Raw genomic sequence first — 19,964 nt, forward strand, 5'->3', positions numbered from 1 at the left:
GAGATATCACCTGGCCTTAACTGCAATGTAAAGTGAAGCATTCTGAGCTGCATGCTTTGTTTCTTACTAGTTCATTCAGAAGGGGATATACTAGTAAATGTCTCCTCTGTGTAGTACAAAGGGAGAGAGAGAGAGAGACATGAAGTGTGTGTGTGTGTGTGTGTGTGTGTGTGTGTGTGTGTGTGTGTGTGTGTGTGTGTGTGTGTGTGTGTGTGTGTATATATATCCACACATACACACAGAGAGACACACACAGAGACCCAGCCACACACACAGCCATGACCTTTCTCTTCTTCCCTGGTTGTCCTACACAGGCTAGCTGTAATCGTCCTGGCAGCACGAGGGGTTAAGCTACATCCTGCCTGCATGTGCTCCTCTCTTCCCTATCTACTGCATGAGAGAATAACTCCAGAGGTGATAACTTAAGCACTGAAGTGATAAGACAACACTCTCACTATGAAAGGTTACCACTACATGTTAATAAGGCGAGCTTCTTTAGTGAATTAACACTTACAATACCGATCGATGTGTGATGGTAAGTTTTCACTTGCCTTATTATCACCAGCATGATCTTAGTGAATTGTGACCAATGTTTGCTTGTTCTGATATTACTCAAGTGGTTGCTGCAAACCTGTGCCACCGGTCTGCAGACCATTTTCAATAAATACAGTCAAGGCTTGATGGAACACTGAAAATCTGTTTATTCCTTGAAATGCTCAATGAGATGTACAATTTATTCAAGCGTGTTTGGAAATGTTATGCCGAGGGTATGAAGCTTGAAGCTGGGTCAGTCCAATGCATGTCCTGAGGACTTTGTTTGGCCCTTTGCACTCTGCTTCCTATAATTTGCATTACATTTCCATGGCCGCTGAAATGATTAGCTTAGAGACTAGTGGAGTAGAGATGATCGATGAGGTCTCTACCCTCTGCTAGTTTCTAACCTAAGAGAGCCATAGTAACTCCAGACCCAGGAATTAGTATTTGATTCAATGTGGTAATACAGGTGATGGAAAAGGTCTCCAGGATTGTTGAGCACATTTGGAATATCTTCAGGCTTTTCATGCAGATGGACCTATCATCATCATAGTCCCCTTGTAGGAATAGTAGTAGCCTTTGCCTGAGCCCCAAACAATTCCCATGCCATACTGTGTTGTGTTGCCTTGTAGGTATTCCCCGTTTAGGTTGGCACCGTGGCAATCTTTGTACCAAAAGGCACCGTAGTACTTCATGGCACAGTTTGAATTGTATTGATCCAGGTCACGATCATAAGTGGTAAACTTCATGCCATTGTGATAGGTCAGGGAGTCTCCTGTAGTGGTTGACAATAGAATATTTGTTGGTTAGAATAAAGAATGAGTTCATTTGATGGTATGGGTTATAGATAGGTACACAGTAAGGGGAAGAGCTCTTGTGCACATTTTACACATTTAGGCAGCCAAAATGCTTGTACATGCTCTAATCATATCCCGTCTTGACTACTGTAACACCCTACTCTGTGGTATACCAAAAAGCAGTCTGGCACCTCTCCAGTCCCTACTACACTCTGATCGTCTCATCCACCTCTCTTCCTGATCCTCTGATCCAGCCTCTCTCTGCCAATCTCTCCATTGGTTACCAATTACCAGTTTAACCACTTAAGTACCAGCAGTCTCTGCCCCATAACGACCAGAGACCACTGGTACAATAACGACGGAATCCCGACGAATCAACGCATATACCCGCCGCAACCGCTGTCACCGCCGCACGCCGGAATCCTTAGGACATCCACTCTGCTGTCTCTATGACGGCAGAGTCATGTGAGCTGGTCAGGAGCCACTTTCATTGGCTCCTGACAGTCTATCAATGTAAGCCTATAGGAGTTGCTTACATTGATAGACACGGCCAGGAGCCAATGAAATCGGCTCCTGACCGACTCACATGGCTCTGCCGTCATAGAGACAGGCAGAGCCAGTGAGCTGCGACGGGACACGACGGCTTCAGCAGAGAGATCGGCAGGAGCAACAAAAACAACGGATGCGCACTGCGGTGGTGATTGAAATCTACGCCCTGCCAGCCAGTTAACCACTAACACAGGACGTAGATTTCAATCACTGTGGTCCTTAAGTAGTTAAACTTCTCACGCTATCATACAAAGCTCTACTTAAGCTGTCACCTCCATACATTTCCTCATTAATCTCCAGATACTTCCCTGCCTGGATTCTCCATTCCTCATAGGACCCTTTTGTCCTCCAGCCTGGTCACTCACCTCCTCTCACTCTTGCATCCAAGACTTATCACGGGCTGTCCCTCTCTTTGTAACTCTCTCCTACAGCCAGTCTGTCATGCTCCAAGCCTGGAAACCTTTAAACGTACTTTGTAAACACACCTATTCAGAAAAGCCTATAATTTGCTATAGGTAGCATTGAAGGTTCACTGCCTCACCCACTAACCCGGTGTCTCCTTCCCTATTGTTTCCTCCATGCTACCCTCTAGATTGTAAGCTTGCAAGGGCAGGGACCGCCTCCTAGTGTTTCTCATACTGCTGTAGTTTACCATATGAACATGTATCACCTTTAAAGATATGTCAATCCATCTGAAAATAGCGCCTGCGAATAATGGCGCACGGTGTTGCCGCAAATCTATTTGTCGCTTATCACTATTTAACGTTAAAGCCTTATCATTATTTGGCTCTGTTTATTATATTATTTTTATTTATTGAAAATGAGCGTTAACACACAGAACCCTCTCTGTACCTATCCCTAACCTCTAGACCCCCTGGTGGTGCCTAACCCTAACCACCCCCCTGGTGGTGCCTAACCACCCCCCTGGTGGTGCCTAACCCTAACCACCCCCCTGGTGGTGCCTAACCCTAACCACCCCCCTGGTGGTGCCTAACCCTAACCACCCCCCTGGTGGTGCCTAACCCTAACCACCCCCCTGGTAGTGCCTAACCACCCCCCTGGTGGTGCCTAACCCTAACCACCCCCCTGGTGGTGCCTAACCCTAACCACCCCCCTGGTGGTGCCTAACCCTAAGACCTCCCTGGTGGTGCCTAACCCTAAATCTCCCCTGGTGGTGCCTAACCCTAACCTTGACAGTATTACATTAAATCCATTCACCGTTTTGCAGTTAAATAACATCTGCAGTTTGGCTTATGTAGGTTAGCTGTTGATAAATAACGTTACTGTGCGCAATAACGTCTGCTGTTTGGCATATGAATGGCGCTATTGATAAATAACGTTACTGTGTGCCGTTTTTCTTCTTTTTTCCCTGTGCGCCATTATTATGCAGTACTAATGATAAATAGCGATAAGCGTATCTTTTTAATGCGGCGCCATTTTTATGCATAGGCACTGTGCGCCATTATTCACTGATCCAGTCAATTACATATGTATGCATTTGTATGTCTACTATTGAATGTCATGACTGTACAGCGTCTTGAATTTCTCATGTATACAGTTTATGTTCCCTAATATTTGTTCTATACTATGTACAGCGCTACGGAAGATGTTGGCGCTATATAAATAAAAAATAATAATAATAATATGTGGTGGTTGCGCATAGGGACTACCACATCTGTGAAGCTTTGCAAATATTTACGTGAATAGGTGACCAGCTTTTGTTTTGTAAAATTTTAGTGCATCATGCTGAATTTAGTGGAAATGTGAACAATAGTGTTGAGCCGAAAGTTGCGTAATTTTGCGTTTCTGTAATTACGGCCGCACATTTTGCTACTATGTCGCGAATTCGTAATTTCCTAATTGCTATACAAATCATAATTCAGAATGCCGGAAAGCGTAATTTCTATTGCTTACTTTTGCATTTTGGCGCAAATTTGCATTTAATGCGTAATTTTGTGTTTTCCATAGAAGCAAAATTATTTTATTTTAATTACGGAAATGGCCTTAATTTTCTTTTTAATAGTAATTATGCAAATTTCAGTAATTACTAAACTCAGGAAAGTCACTCATTGATTGCAACTACTGATAATGCAAAGGTCCCTGCACGTGCTGCCGCTTTAAACATATCAGGAGGCTCTTCCTGCTGCCACTTCTAAGACAGATGCTCTTTGTCAAGGTGCACTTAGCGGTCATGCATACTGAGGCACTAGGTTTTGGGCCTTGCAATATCTGATAATGCAAAGGTCCCTGTCACTTTAAATGTATTAGGAGGCTCTGGACTGGAACACAATTTTCGTGAACGGCCAAACTTCTGCGTTAAACACGAAATTCCGATTTGTTTCTGTTATGAAAATGATGGTAATTATAAAAAACGATTAGAATTACAAAATTTCGCATAAACCATGTAGCCATGTTCCCTAGATAACAGAATTAATCTGATCTGAGTAGGGGTGCTTGGATACCCCTTTTCAAAATCCGAATTGATCCAGAACTGGATACCCAGATATTCCGAATCTGGATTGGATATCCGAATCCGAACGTTCTGATATCCCCGTTCATGCGGATATCCTGATAAAAAAAATCCGGGCTATCTGGGTGGATTCGGATATCCTGATAAAAAAACCAGAAGTGCCCTTTAAATTGCTTTAAAAATGTTTTTTAGGGTAAATGAGGCATGCAGCATCATTATTTTTTAAAGGAGAACACTAATTGATGATGTGGCGACTTAAAATCCCCCCCCCCCCCCCCCCCTTAAAAAATGGCTGTCAATTGACATCAGGCCTAGGTTTCAGACAGCGGTCGTGCAGCCCACATTGTGTCCATAGTCCAACCGCACAACTAGGGACATGACAGTTTTCAGCCAAGACACCTCCAAAAAATTACGCACCAATTGTGTTTTGGGTTAAATATAGGTGGTATCAGTGGCCTGTGGCTCCCTGGCCTGGCGGTGGGAGCTGCACAGGCAGCATGAGCAGGGCAATGCAGCAGCAGCAGGTGTAACGTGTGCAAAGGACGGTGACATGTGGCAAGTGCCAAGTGACAGTCACACAGCAGAGGAGAAGACACTAGTGCACACTAACTGTCACACTGGCTCTGCTCACAGCACAGCAGTTCTGTAGAAAGCTAACACAGTAGTACTACTACTCTAAGAACTACTAGCACACTGACTGCAGTACTACAGTGCTAACTACACAATAACACAGTCATCCATCCTATCCCCTAATCCCTAATCCCTAACCTATACCTAAGGCTAATAGCTGGAGAGCAGGCAGCAGCTGGCCTGGTCTGTGCACAGCACACACAGACACATAGCAGCTGCCTGCAGCACACACTCTGATTGTCACACAAATGACATCAAGCTAATTAATGATTTAACAATAGTGTAGTGATAGTAGTGAAGGGGTTAATCACTGAACAGCTTATCACTGTGTACAGCCCTTGGCCCAGCAGCACTGGAGCACACACTCTGACTGTCACACTATGACATCAGTCAAGCTAATTAACGATTTAACAGTAGTGTAGTGATGGTAGTGAAGGGGTTAATAACTGAACAGCTTTAGGTTTATAACTGTGTACAGCCCTTGCTAGGCCACCAGCACTGGAGCATGTCTTTCAGTGAGCATTCAGCAAGCTAAGACGATCTGTCTCATCATGGCAGCCCTCCTTATTATACAGGGGGGCTGGCCAGTGTTCCTTTCTGTGATTGGGTGCCAGGGTTTAGGCTGGGAGCCATCTGATTAGCTCAATGAGTTCAGGTGGGGCGGGCCAGGGTTCCCCTCTGTGATTGGTTGCTAGGGCTTCTGCTCGGAGCCCTCTGATTGGCTCCAGGACGTCATCTCCTTAGTTACAGTATTTCGGATCCGGATATCCACAATATCCATGGATATCCGCGTTATGCGGCCAAATATCCGCAGATAGCTATCTGGATTTTAAAAAAAAATCCGGAATCCGAATCGAATAGCATATAAAAGGTCAGATATCCGGGTTATCCGAATATCCGGAATCCGGATGAGCATCCCTGGATCTGAGATCTGAGTGACGGGGAGTTACGGGGGCAGGCATGGCGGCACAGCATAGAGGCAGGCATGGCGGCACAGCATGGAGGCAGGCATGGCAGCACAGCACAAGGGCAGGCATGGCGGCACAGCACGAGGGCAGGCATGGTGGCACAGTACAGGGGTAGGCATGGCGACACAGTACAGGGGTAGGCATGGCAGCACAGCACAGGGGCAGGCATGGCTGCACAGCACTGGAGTAGGCATGGCGGCACAGCACAAGGACAAGCATGGCAGCACAGCACGGGGGTAGGCATGGCGGCACAGCACAGGGTCAGGCATGGCAGCACAGCACGGGGGTAGGCATGGCAGCACAGCACAGGGGCAGCCATGGTGGCACAGCACAGGGGCAAGCATGGCAGCACAGTACAGGGGTAGGCATGGCGGCACAGCACAAGGACAGGCATGGCAGCACAGCACGGGGTAGGCATGGTGGCACAGCACAAGGGCAGGCATGGCGGCACAGCACAGGGGTAGGCATGGCAGCACAGCACAGGTGTAGGCATGGCAGAACAGCACGGGGGTAGGCATGGCGGCACAGCACAGGGGCAGGCATGGTGGCACAGCACAGGGGCAGGCATGGCAGCACAGCACAGGGGTAAGCATGGCGGCACAGCACAGGGGCAGGCATGGCGGCACAGCACAGGGGTAGGCATGGCAGCACAGCACAGGGGTAGACATGGTAGTACAGCACAAGGACAGGCATGGTGGCACAGCATAGGGGCAGGCATGGCGGCACAGCGCAAGGGCAGGCATGGCAGCACAGCATGGGGCAGGCATGGCAGCACAACACGGGGGCAGGCATGGTGGCACAGCATGGAGGCAGGCATGGCAGCACAGCACAATGACAAACATGGCAGCACAGCACAAGGACAGGAATGGCAGCACAGCACGAGGTCAGGCACAGCCACACAGCATGGGGCAGGCATGGCGGCACAGCACAGGGGCAGGCATGGCGGCACATCATAGGGTCAGGCATGGCAGCACAGTACAGGAGTAGGCATGGCAGCACAGCACAAGGACAGGCATGGCAGCACAGCACAGGGGCAGGCATGGCAGCACAGCACGGGGGTAGGCATGGCGGCACAGCACAGGGGCAGGCATGGCGGCACAGCACGGGGGTAGGCATGGCAGCACAGCACAGGGGTAGGCATGGCGGCACAGCACGGGGGCATGCATGGCGACACAGTGCAGGGGCAGGCATGGCGGCACAGCATGGGGCAGGCATGGCAGCACAGCATGGGGCAGGCATGGTGGCACAGCACAAGAACAAGCATGGCGGCACAGCACAAGGACAGGCATGGCAGCACAGCACGGGGGCAGGCACAGCCACACAGCATGGGGCAGGTATGGCGGCACAGCACAGGGCAGGCATGGTGGCACAGCACAAGGACAAGCATGACGGCACAGCACAAGGACAGGCATGGCGGCACAGCACGGGGGCAGGCATGGCCACACAGCACGGGGGCAGCATGTCAGCACAGCACGGTGGCAGGCATGGTGGCACAGCATGGGGTCAGGCATGGCGGCACAGCATGGGGGCAGGCATGGCGGCACAGCATGGGGGCAGGCATGGCGGCACAGCATGGGGGCAGGCATGGCGGCACAGCACAGGGGCAGGCATGGCAGCACAGGGGTAGGCATGGGGCACAGCACAGGTGCAGGCATGGCAGAGCAGCACAGGGGCAGGGATGGCACCCATGATCTGTGGCACCCATGGCACAAACCATGCCTGCACTCCTCTAGACACACCTCTGTGGACCAGTAGACTATACTGCACCAGGCACCGGGTGGGGGGGAGAGAGCACATTTGACATTAGGGGGGACAGCCTTGGGCCGGCTAGGCGGCAGATGCGGTGTCACAAGGCTGGAATCTGCCTGCGTTGTATGGGCAGCCAACAGATAGGTCTCTCTCTAATCAGATTTGCTGAATATTTCCATCATTGCTAGATATATGGCTACCTTAAGTAAATCAACCCCATATTCTATGAACTCAAGTCCTTTAATTATATTTACATGGTAGACCTCTTTTGCCAAAATTTGCTTCACATGAAAGGTAAATACTTACTGAGCCCAAATAGGGACTTAAAGTAAACCAGAGATCAAACATTCGAAAGAATCATCAACTCTCAGGAAGATATTATAGACATATTGCAACAGGATCTGGATGGCTATATGGGCACATAACTGGCAGATGAAATTCAATGTTGAAAAATGTAAAGTCATGCATTTTGGTCGTACCAATGGTCTAGCACCATACAAAATAAATGGGATACAGTTGGGGACATCACACTTGGAGAAGGACTTAGGAGTACTCATCGACAACAAGTTAAATAATCGTATTCAATGCCAAGCCCTACAACTAAAGCTAATAATATTGCCCCTCTCTAGTAAGGCCACATCCGAAATATGGAATTCAGTTCTGGGCACCACATTACAGGAAAGATATTGCAGTCTTAGAGCAGGTGCAGGGACGTGCAACAAACAAAATTGATACGTGAGATAGAAGGTCTCACTTACCAAGGAAGGTTAGATAAACTGGGTTTATTTATTCTAGAGAAAAGACGCCTTAGAGGGGATCTAATTAACATGTATAAATACATCAGAGGGCAATATAAAAGCTTGGCGGATGAGCTTTTTGTCCCAAGGCCTTCTCAAAGGACTAGAGAACATGATCTGCGCATGGAGGAAAAATGTTTTAGCCATTAATTTAGGAAAGGGTTCTTTACAGTAAGAGTGATTAAGATGTGGAATGCATTGCCACAGGAAGTAGTTATAGCAAATTCTATACCTGCATTTTAAGGGGGCTTAGATGCTTTCTTTGAGTTGAAAAACATGCATGGCTATAATTACTAGGTAATGCCTAGTGATGTTGATCCAGGGATTTTATCTGATTGCCATCTGGAGTGCAGAAGGAATTTTTTTCCCCTTTGGGGCTAACTGGACTATGCCTTGTAAGGGTTTTTCACCTTCCTCTGGATCAACAGTGATATGTGAGGGAGGAGGCTGGTGTACTTTGTACTCTGGTTGACCTCGATGGACGTATGTCTTTTTTTCAACCCAAATAACTATGTGTAATAACTATGTAACTATGAATCGATCCTTATCCGGGGCAGAAGACCCAGACTTGACCACACTGACCTTGTTACCGGGGCTTATTGCGGCTGAACAGCAGACTGCGGGAGGACGGCGAGGGACTAAAACGTGCTTATGGGGCTGGAGGAAGCCCCAGGGTAAGTATTGATTCTTTAGATTTTTTGATCTCCTGTACATTTTAAAGAAGATACAATCTACAGTACATACAAGAACATTTAAGATGAATGTTTTCTACGTACCCAGCGGGTTGGATCGATCTCCTTCCTTAAATGCGCCGATGGACAGCTGGTAGCCATTTTTGTTAGCATTAATCGCAAGGCGAGAGATAGAGAACTTGTCATATGTCACAAAACCAACTTTATTTTGCCAATCCTTCAAGACGATTTTGAGGCGATAGGACTTCTTCATGGTCAGGAGGTGAATATTCTCTAAACCTGATGTGGTAAAAGCAGAGGAAGTCAAAACATGTTGTGCCTATAAAAATTGTACAGTCACTGAGCACCATATTAGGAACACATGTACACCGGCATATATTTTGTAACTATCTAATTAACCAATCATGTGGCCGCAGTACAGTGTATACACGCTAAACACATGCAGATTCAGATCAGCAGCTGAAGTTATTTTTACGTGAAACAACAGATTGGGGGGAAAGAGTGATCTTAGTCTCTAAAGTTCACTCAAAAAATTGGACAAAAATGCCTTCCTGATGAGAGGGGTGTAAAGAGAATGGCAGATTGGTTTAAGCTGATAGAAAGGCTATAGAAAGTCAGATACACATTTTTTAGAACTGTGGTGACCAGAGACAGATCTCAGAATGCACAGTATGTTGGACCATGATGTCTGCTTCCACTCCTGCCAACAAAGAACAGAAAGCTGAGGCTACAATGAGCACAGGATCCTGGACTGTTGACAGGGCTGGTGCTTCCTTAGAGGCAGAAGGGGCAATTGCCCCAGAGCCTGTAGGGGCCCCTAAAGTGTGTGTCCCCTCCTCTCTAGCTATGGTGAGGGTGGGAATGAGGAAGAGAAGCGCCGTGGGGATAAGTCCGGAGTGTGGAGCATGGTGTTGCCTCCTGCGTCAGCCCTGGATTAGGTATGACCCCAATGTGTGTACACTCTGAATTTGTAAGGTAAAAGAGGGGGATAATGGAGTCCTAGTCCTCAACAATGCTTTTGGAGACATGATGGACAATTATGTGGCTGGGTGTATGGTTGGATGGCTCCTGGGAGTTGGCTTGGGGGCAGCGGGGGGGGGGGGGTGCAGTTGGATTGGATGTCAGTGGCGTAGTTAAGGAGCTGTAGGCCCCGAAGAGGAATGACGAAGCTTGACAGGCTTTTTTTTTGTTTGTTTGTTTGTTTTTTTATTCCTGGTGAATTCTGTGCACTGGGCGTTTTTGTGAGCAGTTTTCCAGGGCGTTTTTTTAATCTACTGCCTGATGCAAGTCAAGATAAAACTCCTTGATCCAGAAAAAAAAATACAATGTCTTTATTCTAAAAAATGCAAGCGCAATTGCTGCAGAAAGCGATTTTGTGAGCGTGTTGCGTTTTTCCTATGCCTTCCATTCAGGGCAAATCGCCCTGAAAATGGTCCATGCAGCGCTTTAGTCAGGGGAAAGCAAACGGAATGCCCCACTGAGAACTATCTCATTGGAAAGCATAGTGTAAGCGCTTTTAGGTCAATTTGTACAAATCGCTTGTGCTTAAAAAATCTAAAAAATTCCTCTAGTCTGAACGAGCCCTCAGTCATTATCTGAAATCCCTTTCTGTTTTCCAGTACAGCAAGATTAAAAAAAATAGAGTTGTTATCTATGCAAAAGAGTGCGTGGAACAGCGTGTCCAATTTAGCCTGGTTTACTGAAAAATAAATAGATTCTAAAGGCCCGTTATCTGTCAGGAAGAAAAAAGTTAATAAGATTTGAGTGCAGGAAAGTCCAAATGGTCACTACTTCTGCTTGTTTTTCAGTGCAGCAAGGCAGAGTGTCTCTTCTAAACAGCAGCTGTGACAGTGATTCAATAGTAAAAATAAAGCTATAAATCTGAAAAATTAAAAAATGATCCGGTATGATTATTTCCGGATTTTAGGGTCTTTTCAGCACGTTTCAGACCCTTAAATCAGGAAAAAATCATGCCACCAGAATGCCTGCAGCAGCCCCTGCTCCCACTCACCTCCCTGGGCTCCACCACTGCAATTTTCCCTCTGTCCTCCGGGTGGCGCTGTAACCCTGTAGAGAGATCACTGACGGCAATCTCACCAGAGTGATTCAAAGCCTAGGAGGACAGGAAGGAGAACGACTACCAACGTTTGGATCCTCCGAGAGGTGAGTAAAAGCGCCCGATGCACGCTATACTCTGCAATACACCCCCCCCCCCCCGGCAATTTATTCTGCTTCCTTTAATGTTCTCACATGACATGCTGCAGCTCAGCACAATAGCACACTGGCTGGCTGGCAGCAGTGCCCCCTCCTCCCTTCTGCTGTGCAAGTCAAATGAAACAATGCTGCTCTCCTCTCCCTTCTCACTCACTGTCACACTCCTCACACAGCACAGCAAGCTGCTTTTCCCCAATGATGAGCTCTTCACCTCGCTCTCCTCTCCCTTCTCCTCCTACTCTGACTGCATGCTGTTAGTGTAATCTCTGTCTCCTTATGCAAATGTTTTACCTTGCTTCATGAGAGAATCGGCCCTGCCTTTGTGTTGCATAAACAGAATATGAATATTGGATTGGTGGATTTGTAGCTTAGGTTATGGGTAGACATCTATAATCACGTTTTTGTTGTTGTTCCTTCATATTGTAGTATAAAGGAATATTTTATAACAGTGCATAGTGGCATATTTATATGAATATTGCTTTCAGCTGAGGCACGCAATATGTTGACCTCAACTTCAATCCATGGAGCCAATTTGCATTGTGTCAGCAGTGCAGGCTGGTGGTGGTTTGGGCTGTACTGTTGGCCTTCAGACTCAGGAACTTGCATTCGGAAACCCTAATTTTTCTGAACACCACACTTCTGCACCCAAGCTGGTGGATGAGGTCATGGGGTTGCAAGTCCACGTCACGCTTCACAAGACTATGATGCTTTCTCCTTCCAGGAGGAAGCATCAGAGTCACATGAAGCACGTCCTTTGTGACCTCCCCGTGACCCTGACCAGGGTGCAGTGGTGTTCGGCATATTTTAAATTTCCGAAGATAACCAAATTCGAACATCAACGCTATTCATTTTTCAGAAATTGTGCAATACGATCATGTCAACATTGACCAAAACCTCAAATGAATGTTTCAAGCATCTTGTAGAGCATCAAGCATCTTTTAGGTCAAATGGGCTGTTTAGCACTAATATACAGGTGAAACTTGAATATTGTGCTAAAGTCCATTCATTTCAGTAATTCAACTTAAAAGGTGAAAATGATGTATAATATAAGAACCCTTTGCAGGTGGATTAATTTGCTAATTAGTTTCTGACACTTTAAGCCTAGAATACTGAACATTTTCACAATGTTCTAACCATCTGAGATTTTGATTTTGGGGGTTTTATAAGCTGTAAGCCATAATCATCAAAATGATAACAAATAAAGGCTTGAAATATCTTGCTTTACATGCAACAAGTCTATTTAACCTCCTTGGCGGTTATCACGAGTCAGGCTCGGGGTGGACAAGCCAGGAGCGGTAACCCCGAGCGTGACTTTTGGTAGCTGCCAGCAGGACTGTGCAGAGCATAGCGTCAAGTGGGCGTTTTCACTCACCTCCCGGGGCATCCAGACACCGGCAGCCAGTCTCGTTCCTGCCCTTCAAGTCTCTGCATCCCTCGGGTGACATTGCTGTTTATCCTCATGGCGGTTACAGCACCACCTGGAGGACGGAGGGAGAACTGCAGTGCTGGATCCCAGGGAGGTGAGTAAGTGCAGTGCTGCTGCAGTGCAGAGCTCTCTGGGTGTGATTTTTTTTTTCTTCCAGGTTATAGGGACCCTAAAATCCGGAAAGAATCCTACCACTGGGGGGGTTAGTATATTAGTTTCACCTTTTAAGTTGAATTACTGAAATAAATGGACTTTTGCATGGTATTCAAATTTTTCGAGTTTCACCTGTAGTGCTTCCACTAAAGTGCTCAGTGAATGAATGTATCTCTACACATTATGAAAGGCTGAAGAAGAAGTGAAGAGAGTGAAGAAGCAGAAGAAAAACTTGAATTCTTTACCCAGCCAGTACTCTCCATTTGCAGTTCCAAACCCGTGTCTGTAAGTTAACCAACTGCGATAAAAGCTCACACTTCCATCAAACCTCTTCTGAAACACCTGAAATTAAAAGTTCACATTTGGAATCAGTATTCATGATATCTGGCTATTTCTGTATCAACAAGAATGCAGCTCTTCAAGCTTTTATTTAGAGTTAAAGGGAAACTAAGCTGAGAGGGATTTGGAGGCTGACATATTTATTTCCTTTTAAAGAAAATCTGTACTCTAAAATTCTTACAAGAAAAAGCATACCATTCTATTCCTTATGTTCTCCTGGGCCCCTCTGTGCTGTTTCTGCCGCTCCCTGCTGCAATCCTGGCTTGTAATTAACAGTTTTAGGCAGTGTTTACAAACAAAAGACAAGGCTTCTAACCAGAGTGTGATAGGCTGAGAACAGCTTATGGTGTGACTCATGCAGAGCTTGGAGAGGGTGTGTAAAGCTTCTGCCAATGACAAGCAGTGCTGCACATTCCACCAGCCAGAGCCCGACAGAGCCGACAGAGGAAAGAAGATAAGATTTATTACAGAGACGTGCAACTAGGAAAGGCTGCATTAAGACAGACCACATTAGAAACAGGCATAGGAACTTATAGGATAGAAGAAATGAGGCTCAAAATTTTGTTACAGAGTCTTTTTAAAGGGAACCAGAGAGGAACGTAAAAAAAAAAATAGAAAAAGCTTTTATACATACCTGGGGCTTCTTCCAGCCCCATAAGCCTGGATCGCTCCCGCGCCGCCATCCTCCGCTTCCTATATCGGCGGAACCGGGTCCCGTCACTTTCGGCGGACGCGGCCAATTGTCTGCATCACAGGGGCTCCCTCCATACCCGTACGCATGCGGCTAGGCACTAAGCAGCCTCACGCGTACGTATATGGAGGGAGCCCCGCGTGATGCGGACAATTGGCCGCGTCTGCTGGCCGACTGGCTGCAATGACGGGACCCGGTACCGGCGGATCCAGGCAGCAGAGGACGGCGGCGTGGGAACGATCCGTGCGTATGGGGCTGGAGGAAGCCCCAGGTATGTATAAAATCTTTCCCCCAACGTCTCTGGTTCCCTTTAAATAATACCAGTTTCCTGGCTATCCTGCTGATCCTCTGCCTCTAATGCTTTTAGCCATAGACCCTGAACAAGCATATGCAGATCAGGTACTCTGACTCACACGACTCAGGCTTTACTGCATTAGCCATATGTTTGTTCTAGGGGATTTAACTCAGACACTACATATGCCACAAGATCAACAGGGCTGCCAGGCAACTGGCATTGTTTTACAAGGAAATAAATATGGCAGCCACCATATCACTCTTACCTCGGGTTCCCTTTAAGTCATCTACACTTACGGTTTTGGTCAGCTCATTAGTTTCTTTGGTTTGCATTGCCACCTACTGTGTACGCTGATGACACCGAAATCTACCTTTTGCTCCTGACTTGGCCACTCTAACAGCCTGTGTTCCTGCGATCTCCTCCTTCATGTCCTCCTGTTTTCTGAAACTCAACATGGACAAGACTGAAAAGGCAAACATCCCACCCCACCCCACCCCCTTCCGAGATCACAATCTCTGTTGATGGCACATCAGTAAGAGCCATCCCCTCAATGGTCTAACATTAGACTCAAGTCTCTCATTCAAAACCAAACATTGATAAAATATCCTTCTTGTCCTCTCTACCCAAAAAACATCTACTGCATCCACCCATTCCTCACTCAGGACACTACCAAATTTCTTGTGCATTCCCTGATTAGTTCCCAACTAGACTATTGCAACTCTCTGCTCTGCGGCCTACCTGCTAACCATTTGCCCCGCTACAGTCCGTTATGAACTCTGCTGCACGAATCATCCACTTCCTCCAGCCCTCTGTCAGTCCCTTCACTGGCTGCCAGTTAGTTACACAAAGGATACAATTCAAAATCCTTAGGCCCCATTCACACTGCACGCGTTTCCGTCAGCGTTTCGGGAACGCGTGCAGGAGGCCGACACGCATGACATCAGACAGTGCATAGACTGCACTGTCCGATGTTCACACTGCATGCGTTCTGGACCAGTACGGTCCGGGAACGCATGCTGCACGCATTTTTTCCAAAAACACGCGGCTGTCCCATTCACTTTCAGTGAATGGGATCAGCCACCCAACGCATACAAACGCGGATGGCGTGCGTTCGTATACATTGTGTTCCGAACGCACGGCTGTCCGCGTTCGTAATGTGAACGGGGCCTTACTCTAGCCTACAAAGCACTTAACAATCTAGCTCCTTCTGGCCTAAATAAACTTATTTCCAGAGACCATCCAACACACAATCTCCACTCTTCTAACAATATTCTCCTATCTTCCTCACTGGTCACCTCATCTCACCCAAGACTTTTCTTGATTCTCTCCCCTCCTCTGGAACTCCCTCTCTCAACACATACGCCACTCACCCAAACTTACCCTTTTAGGTGCAACCTAAAAACTTACCACTTTGGGCACACATACAGCACTATCTCACTTAGGACAGTTTGACCATCCCTTAACCATCTCATACACAGCTTCCCTTCACCTACTCTCTGATCCCTTAACCCTTTAAGCCTCATCTACACGGGTAGATGAGGCGGCGATCCGGCGGCTCGATTAGCCGCCGGATCGCCTCTTCTGCGTCCCCGCTCGCCTGCGCGTGCGATACCTGCTCGTCCCCACGCCGCGCCGCTTTCTTCCGCTCGATTCCCTGCCATTGTCCCCTCGCGGGGAACGAGCAGGGAATCGGCGGTAGCAAGATCCGTCCTGTCGGATCTTATCAATCGAGCCGCATCAGCGGCTCGATTGATAAGCCACATCGCCGCCTCATCTACCCGTGTAGATGAAGCTTAAGAATGTAAGGCTGATTGGCCAGGGCTCTCTTTCTCTTTGTCTCACAATGCTGTGTAATCTGTGTACGTATCTTCCACCCTTATGTAAAAATCTGTAGTTGATTTGTTCACTACATCAGCTGTAATCCACCATTGTCTTGTTTGCCTAATGGTTGTATTGTTTATACTGTATTTTATACCTTGAATTCTGTTGTACAGCACCACAAAATATGCTGCCACTATATTAATCAATGGTAATACAAATTATAAAAAGAATAAAAACATAAACACAGTAATGAATGGTATGCAGTGGCGTATCTAGAGGGGTGCGTGCTGCGCCACCATGCCTGTCCTCAGTGTTTCCCTGTCACTCAGACCTCAGATCAACAGTGACCGAAGAGAGAGAGAGAGGGTGTGCACAGTGACCGCAGAGGCAGAGAACTTCATATGTGGAAGTGATGTCATTCTGCATGTGAAGGGTGTCACGCGGGTACTGTCTACTGTGCCCCCTCTCTCTCTTTCTCTCTCTCTTCGGTTGCCGGTGATCTGAGGTCTTTAAGTAATGGAGAGCCCACCGACAACAATGCAATGCGCTAATGGGGGAAGGGAGGCAGTGGGGTTGCAGAGGTCTTGACCGCACCTAGGCCTTTGGGCCAGAGGGGCCCCTTAGGGCCCTCCCTCAACTGCAGTGTTAGCTCTTTATTGGTCCATTGCTTGTAATGATAACTTCTATAAATGCTTTGAATGATAATATTCATTAACAAGCTGTTCCCCATCCCCTTCCTGCACTTCTGACACTGTGGTTGTCCTTGGCAGGTTTTGGTGCACTGTATGAATTGTTATGTATAGAGTGCTTGGGGGGGTCCCATGTAAAATGCGCACCAGGGGGGCCATAACTTTTTCGCTACCCCTCTGGAGGGAGGGATGCTACCTATACTAAGAGGAGCTTAGGGGGAAGGGGGCTGGGGACACTTCTTAATACCTGCACTAGGGAGGTGGGGGGCTACTTATACTGGGCACCTCTGGCTACATATATTGGGGAGGATACCTAATATTGGGGGCAATCAGGCAACATAAAACTGGGGGGCGCATCTGGCTACCTTTTAGTATTGGTGGGGCACAATTTCAGTGTTTGCCATGGGTGCTATATTGCTCAGATACGCCCCTGATGGCATGTCCCTGTTCTAACATTTATGGTAGATCATGGCTAGTGAGAAGGTTAGAGTATGAGGTACTTACAGTCCATGGGCCACCAGCAGAGGTCATGTCACAGTACACAGGTACGGGATCACTGTATTCCCCTCTGGGGTATATCAGGTACACACCATCCGGCAATTTTTCCTTGGAGGCAATGTCTGCGCAGTCAAGGGGGTAATCAAACGATGTACAAGGTTGAGCTGAAAACAGAGAATGAAACAAGATAATCCCAGAACTTTGAGGAACAGCAAAAGCTTAAAGAGACTCCGTAACAAAAATGTTAGCAGTATTTCTCCTATCCTACAAGTTCCTAAGGCTGTTCCAATGTGCTCTGGCTTACTGCAGCACTTTCTACTTGCACGGTCTTTGTAATAAATCAACTTATCTTTCCCCTGTCGGACTTGTCGGCTGTGTCTGGAAGGCTGCCAACTCTTCAGTAATGTAAACAAGTTAACTCCTTCCAAGCCCCTCCAGTGCTCCTGTGATGATTATTCCTCACAGACAATGTCCCTGCTCTCACTGTCAGCTTGTCTGCTATCTGTGAGGCTGATAAACACAGACTGATAAACTGAACAAAGAATAGCTGGCTGATGAGGAAGCTGCCTGTCAGGCTGACACGAGTGCAGACCGGAGACTACAGGCTCTAAAGACACAGCTTGTCATGCTTCATTGACACAGAGCTCTTTCAAAACTTGCACGTAACCTCTGGAGACTGAATTCAATGTGTAACTCACTGAATTCTCTGTGTACTCACTGTGTATTAACTGAGTTCACTGCTCTGCTGATGTACTTCCTGTTTTGGTGGCCATCTTTTCTGTTTACAAAACAGTTTATAAAACAGTTTTTTTTACCCTCTTTATTGCAGCAGAGAGCAGCAAAAAATATTACAGAGGGGGCTAGGAGATGACCCCAAACAGGCAGGGATGTTTGTTTATACTTTATTTTGTGAATACAGATTCTCTTTAAGTATTCTATGTGGTAAACAGAGTCACCAAAAGAGTAAAATGATCTAAAATTGTTAAAAATTGCTTGGAAGGCAGTGGTGGACTCACCTCCTCAAAGCAGACACGTAAACTAGATTTATTAGATACTCTACAAAGTGTTGCAACACGTTTCACAGGTATAATCCTGCTTCTTCAGGCAAAAAAGGGGCAGTAAAAAGAGTGGACGGTCAAAAATGCACCAGGCATCTTTGACCTTCTAAGTCTATGGAGACTGTCATACTTCCCCGTTACGGCGCGTCGCGCCAGAAGTGACGTTTTTGCCGCATTCCCCGACTCTGGTCCAGAACTGCGTCTCCTGCGGCGAGCTGCGGAAGTCTGCTTCAGCCCGGAAGTCATGTTAGTCTATGGCGACGCAGGGATTTTTAAAAAATGACCGACGCAGTGCGCAGGCGAGGAAGTGTATTTTTACAATAAGCTTCCGTGCACTTCCGCATACCCCGAAGCAGGAAGTGACCGCAAGCGCGCGTCACCTCCTGCTTGACCCAATGCCAGATGGGGAATAACGCGTAGTAACGTGGTATTCCCCGAAGGCCTGTTTCTGGCGATGCGGCGGAAGCAACACACCGCATCATTGCCACAAGTTTACAGTGTGAAACCGGCCTCTGGGCTAAAGGTAGCCATATAATCATATATTTTCCCATTCGATTCCTGGCAGTAGTGATTCTAGAAACACTCATTTCAGATTCTGCAGAATTGAAATCTTGACATTTTGGATCAGAATTGGATTTCCATTGGTGGAAATTAGAATTTCCACAGAATCAGAAATGGGCATTAGCGACCATCCCTATCCGATTCACCTTCTGAGAATCGATTCCGCAAAATATCAGACCGATGGGTTTTGGGGAATCAGCATGCGCAAAAGAGCCTGACTGACATGACAGAAGGCGAATACCCGGGGCAATAGCAGGTAAACGGACACATCCGGGAGGATGGCAACAGGGCCGGTTCTCTCATGAAGCAAGATGAAATATTTGCATCAGGTGCAGAGATTACAGGGGTGGCATGTTTGTACTGTGTTTATACTAACAGTATGCAATCAGAGTAGGAATAGAAGTGAGGAGAGGTTAAGAGGTCATCATTGGGGAAAAGCAGCTTGTTGTGCTGTGTGAGGAGTCTGACAGTGAGTGAGGAGGGGGAGGCAGGAGAGCAGCAGTGTTTCATTTGACTAGCACAGCAGAAGGGAGGAAGTGGCACTGTTGTCCTGACTGAGGAGGAATGGAGTGGCTGAGGGTGAGCACTTTGTTTGTCGCATACTCACAGCCAGCCAGTGTGCTATTGTGTTGAGCTGCAGCATGTCATGTGAGAACATTAAATGAAGCAGAATAAATTGTGGGGTGCTGTGCGATCATTCCAAATCGGGGGGGGGGGGGGGCATCCTCCCAAGCTTGCCTCAGGCAGCAAAAAGTCTAGAGCCGTCCCTGGATGGCAAGTGTGGCAACCAGGGATGTGATATAAATCACTGCCCCCCCCTGCAAAAGTGTGGATGCCCCCCTCTCTGGGGCCCGCTCAGGGCCTTTTGTGGGGCAGGAGGGGTCGCATCATGAGGGGATAGCATTGGCCACCTACATTGGCGGGGAGGGGCGGCCACTCCCCCCTTTCCTAACCTCAGGCTCTCCGTTCAGCGCTCCCCCTCTAGCATTAATAGGTGGCAGCAGCGGCGGGCAGGAACACAGGCATACCTCCA

At 47.4% G+C, this 19,964-nt stretch overlaps 1 protein-coding gene across 1 annotated transcript; it reads right to left on the minus strand.

Annotated features, from left to right (window-relative positions):
• Positions 1-704: 704 nt before the first annotated feature.
• On the minus strand, positions 705-18,099 carry LOC137525503 (microfibril-associated glycoprotein 4-like). Its single transcript, XM_068246625.1, has 5 exons — positions 18,031-18,099; positions 17,319-17,476; positions 13,225-13,321; positions 9,271-9,465; positions 705-1,309 (listed from the first exon to the last, which is right to left on the minus strand). Exons 2-5 carry the CDS (start codon positions 17,343-17,345, stop codon positions 1,059-1,061), a joined length of 570 nt encoding a protein of 189 aa, XP_068102726.1. The 5' UTR covers positions 17,346-17,476; positions 18,031-18,099; the 3' UTR covers positions 705-1,058.
• Positions 18,100-19,964: the final 1,865 nt, after the last annotated feature.

The sequence above is a fragment of the Hyperolius riggenbachi genome, chromosome 7 (assembly GCF_040937935.1).
Source record: "Hyperolius riggenbachi isolate aHypRig1 chromosome 7, aHypRig1.pri, whole genome shotgun sequence".
Classification (NCBI taxonomy): Eukaryota; Metazoa; Chordata; class Amphibia; order Anura; family Hyperoliidae; genus Hyperolius; species Hyperolius riggenbachi.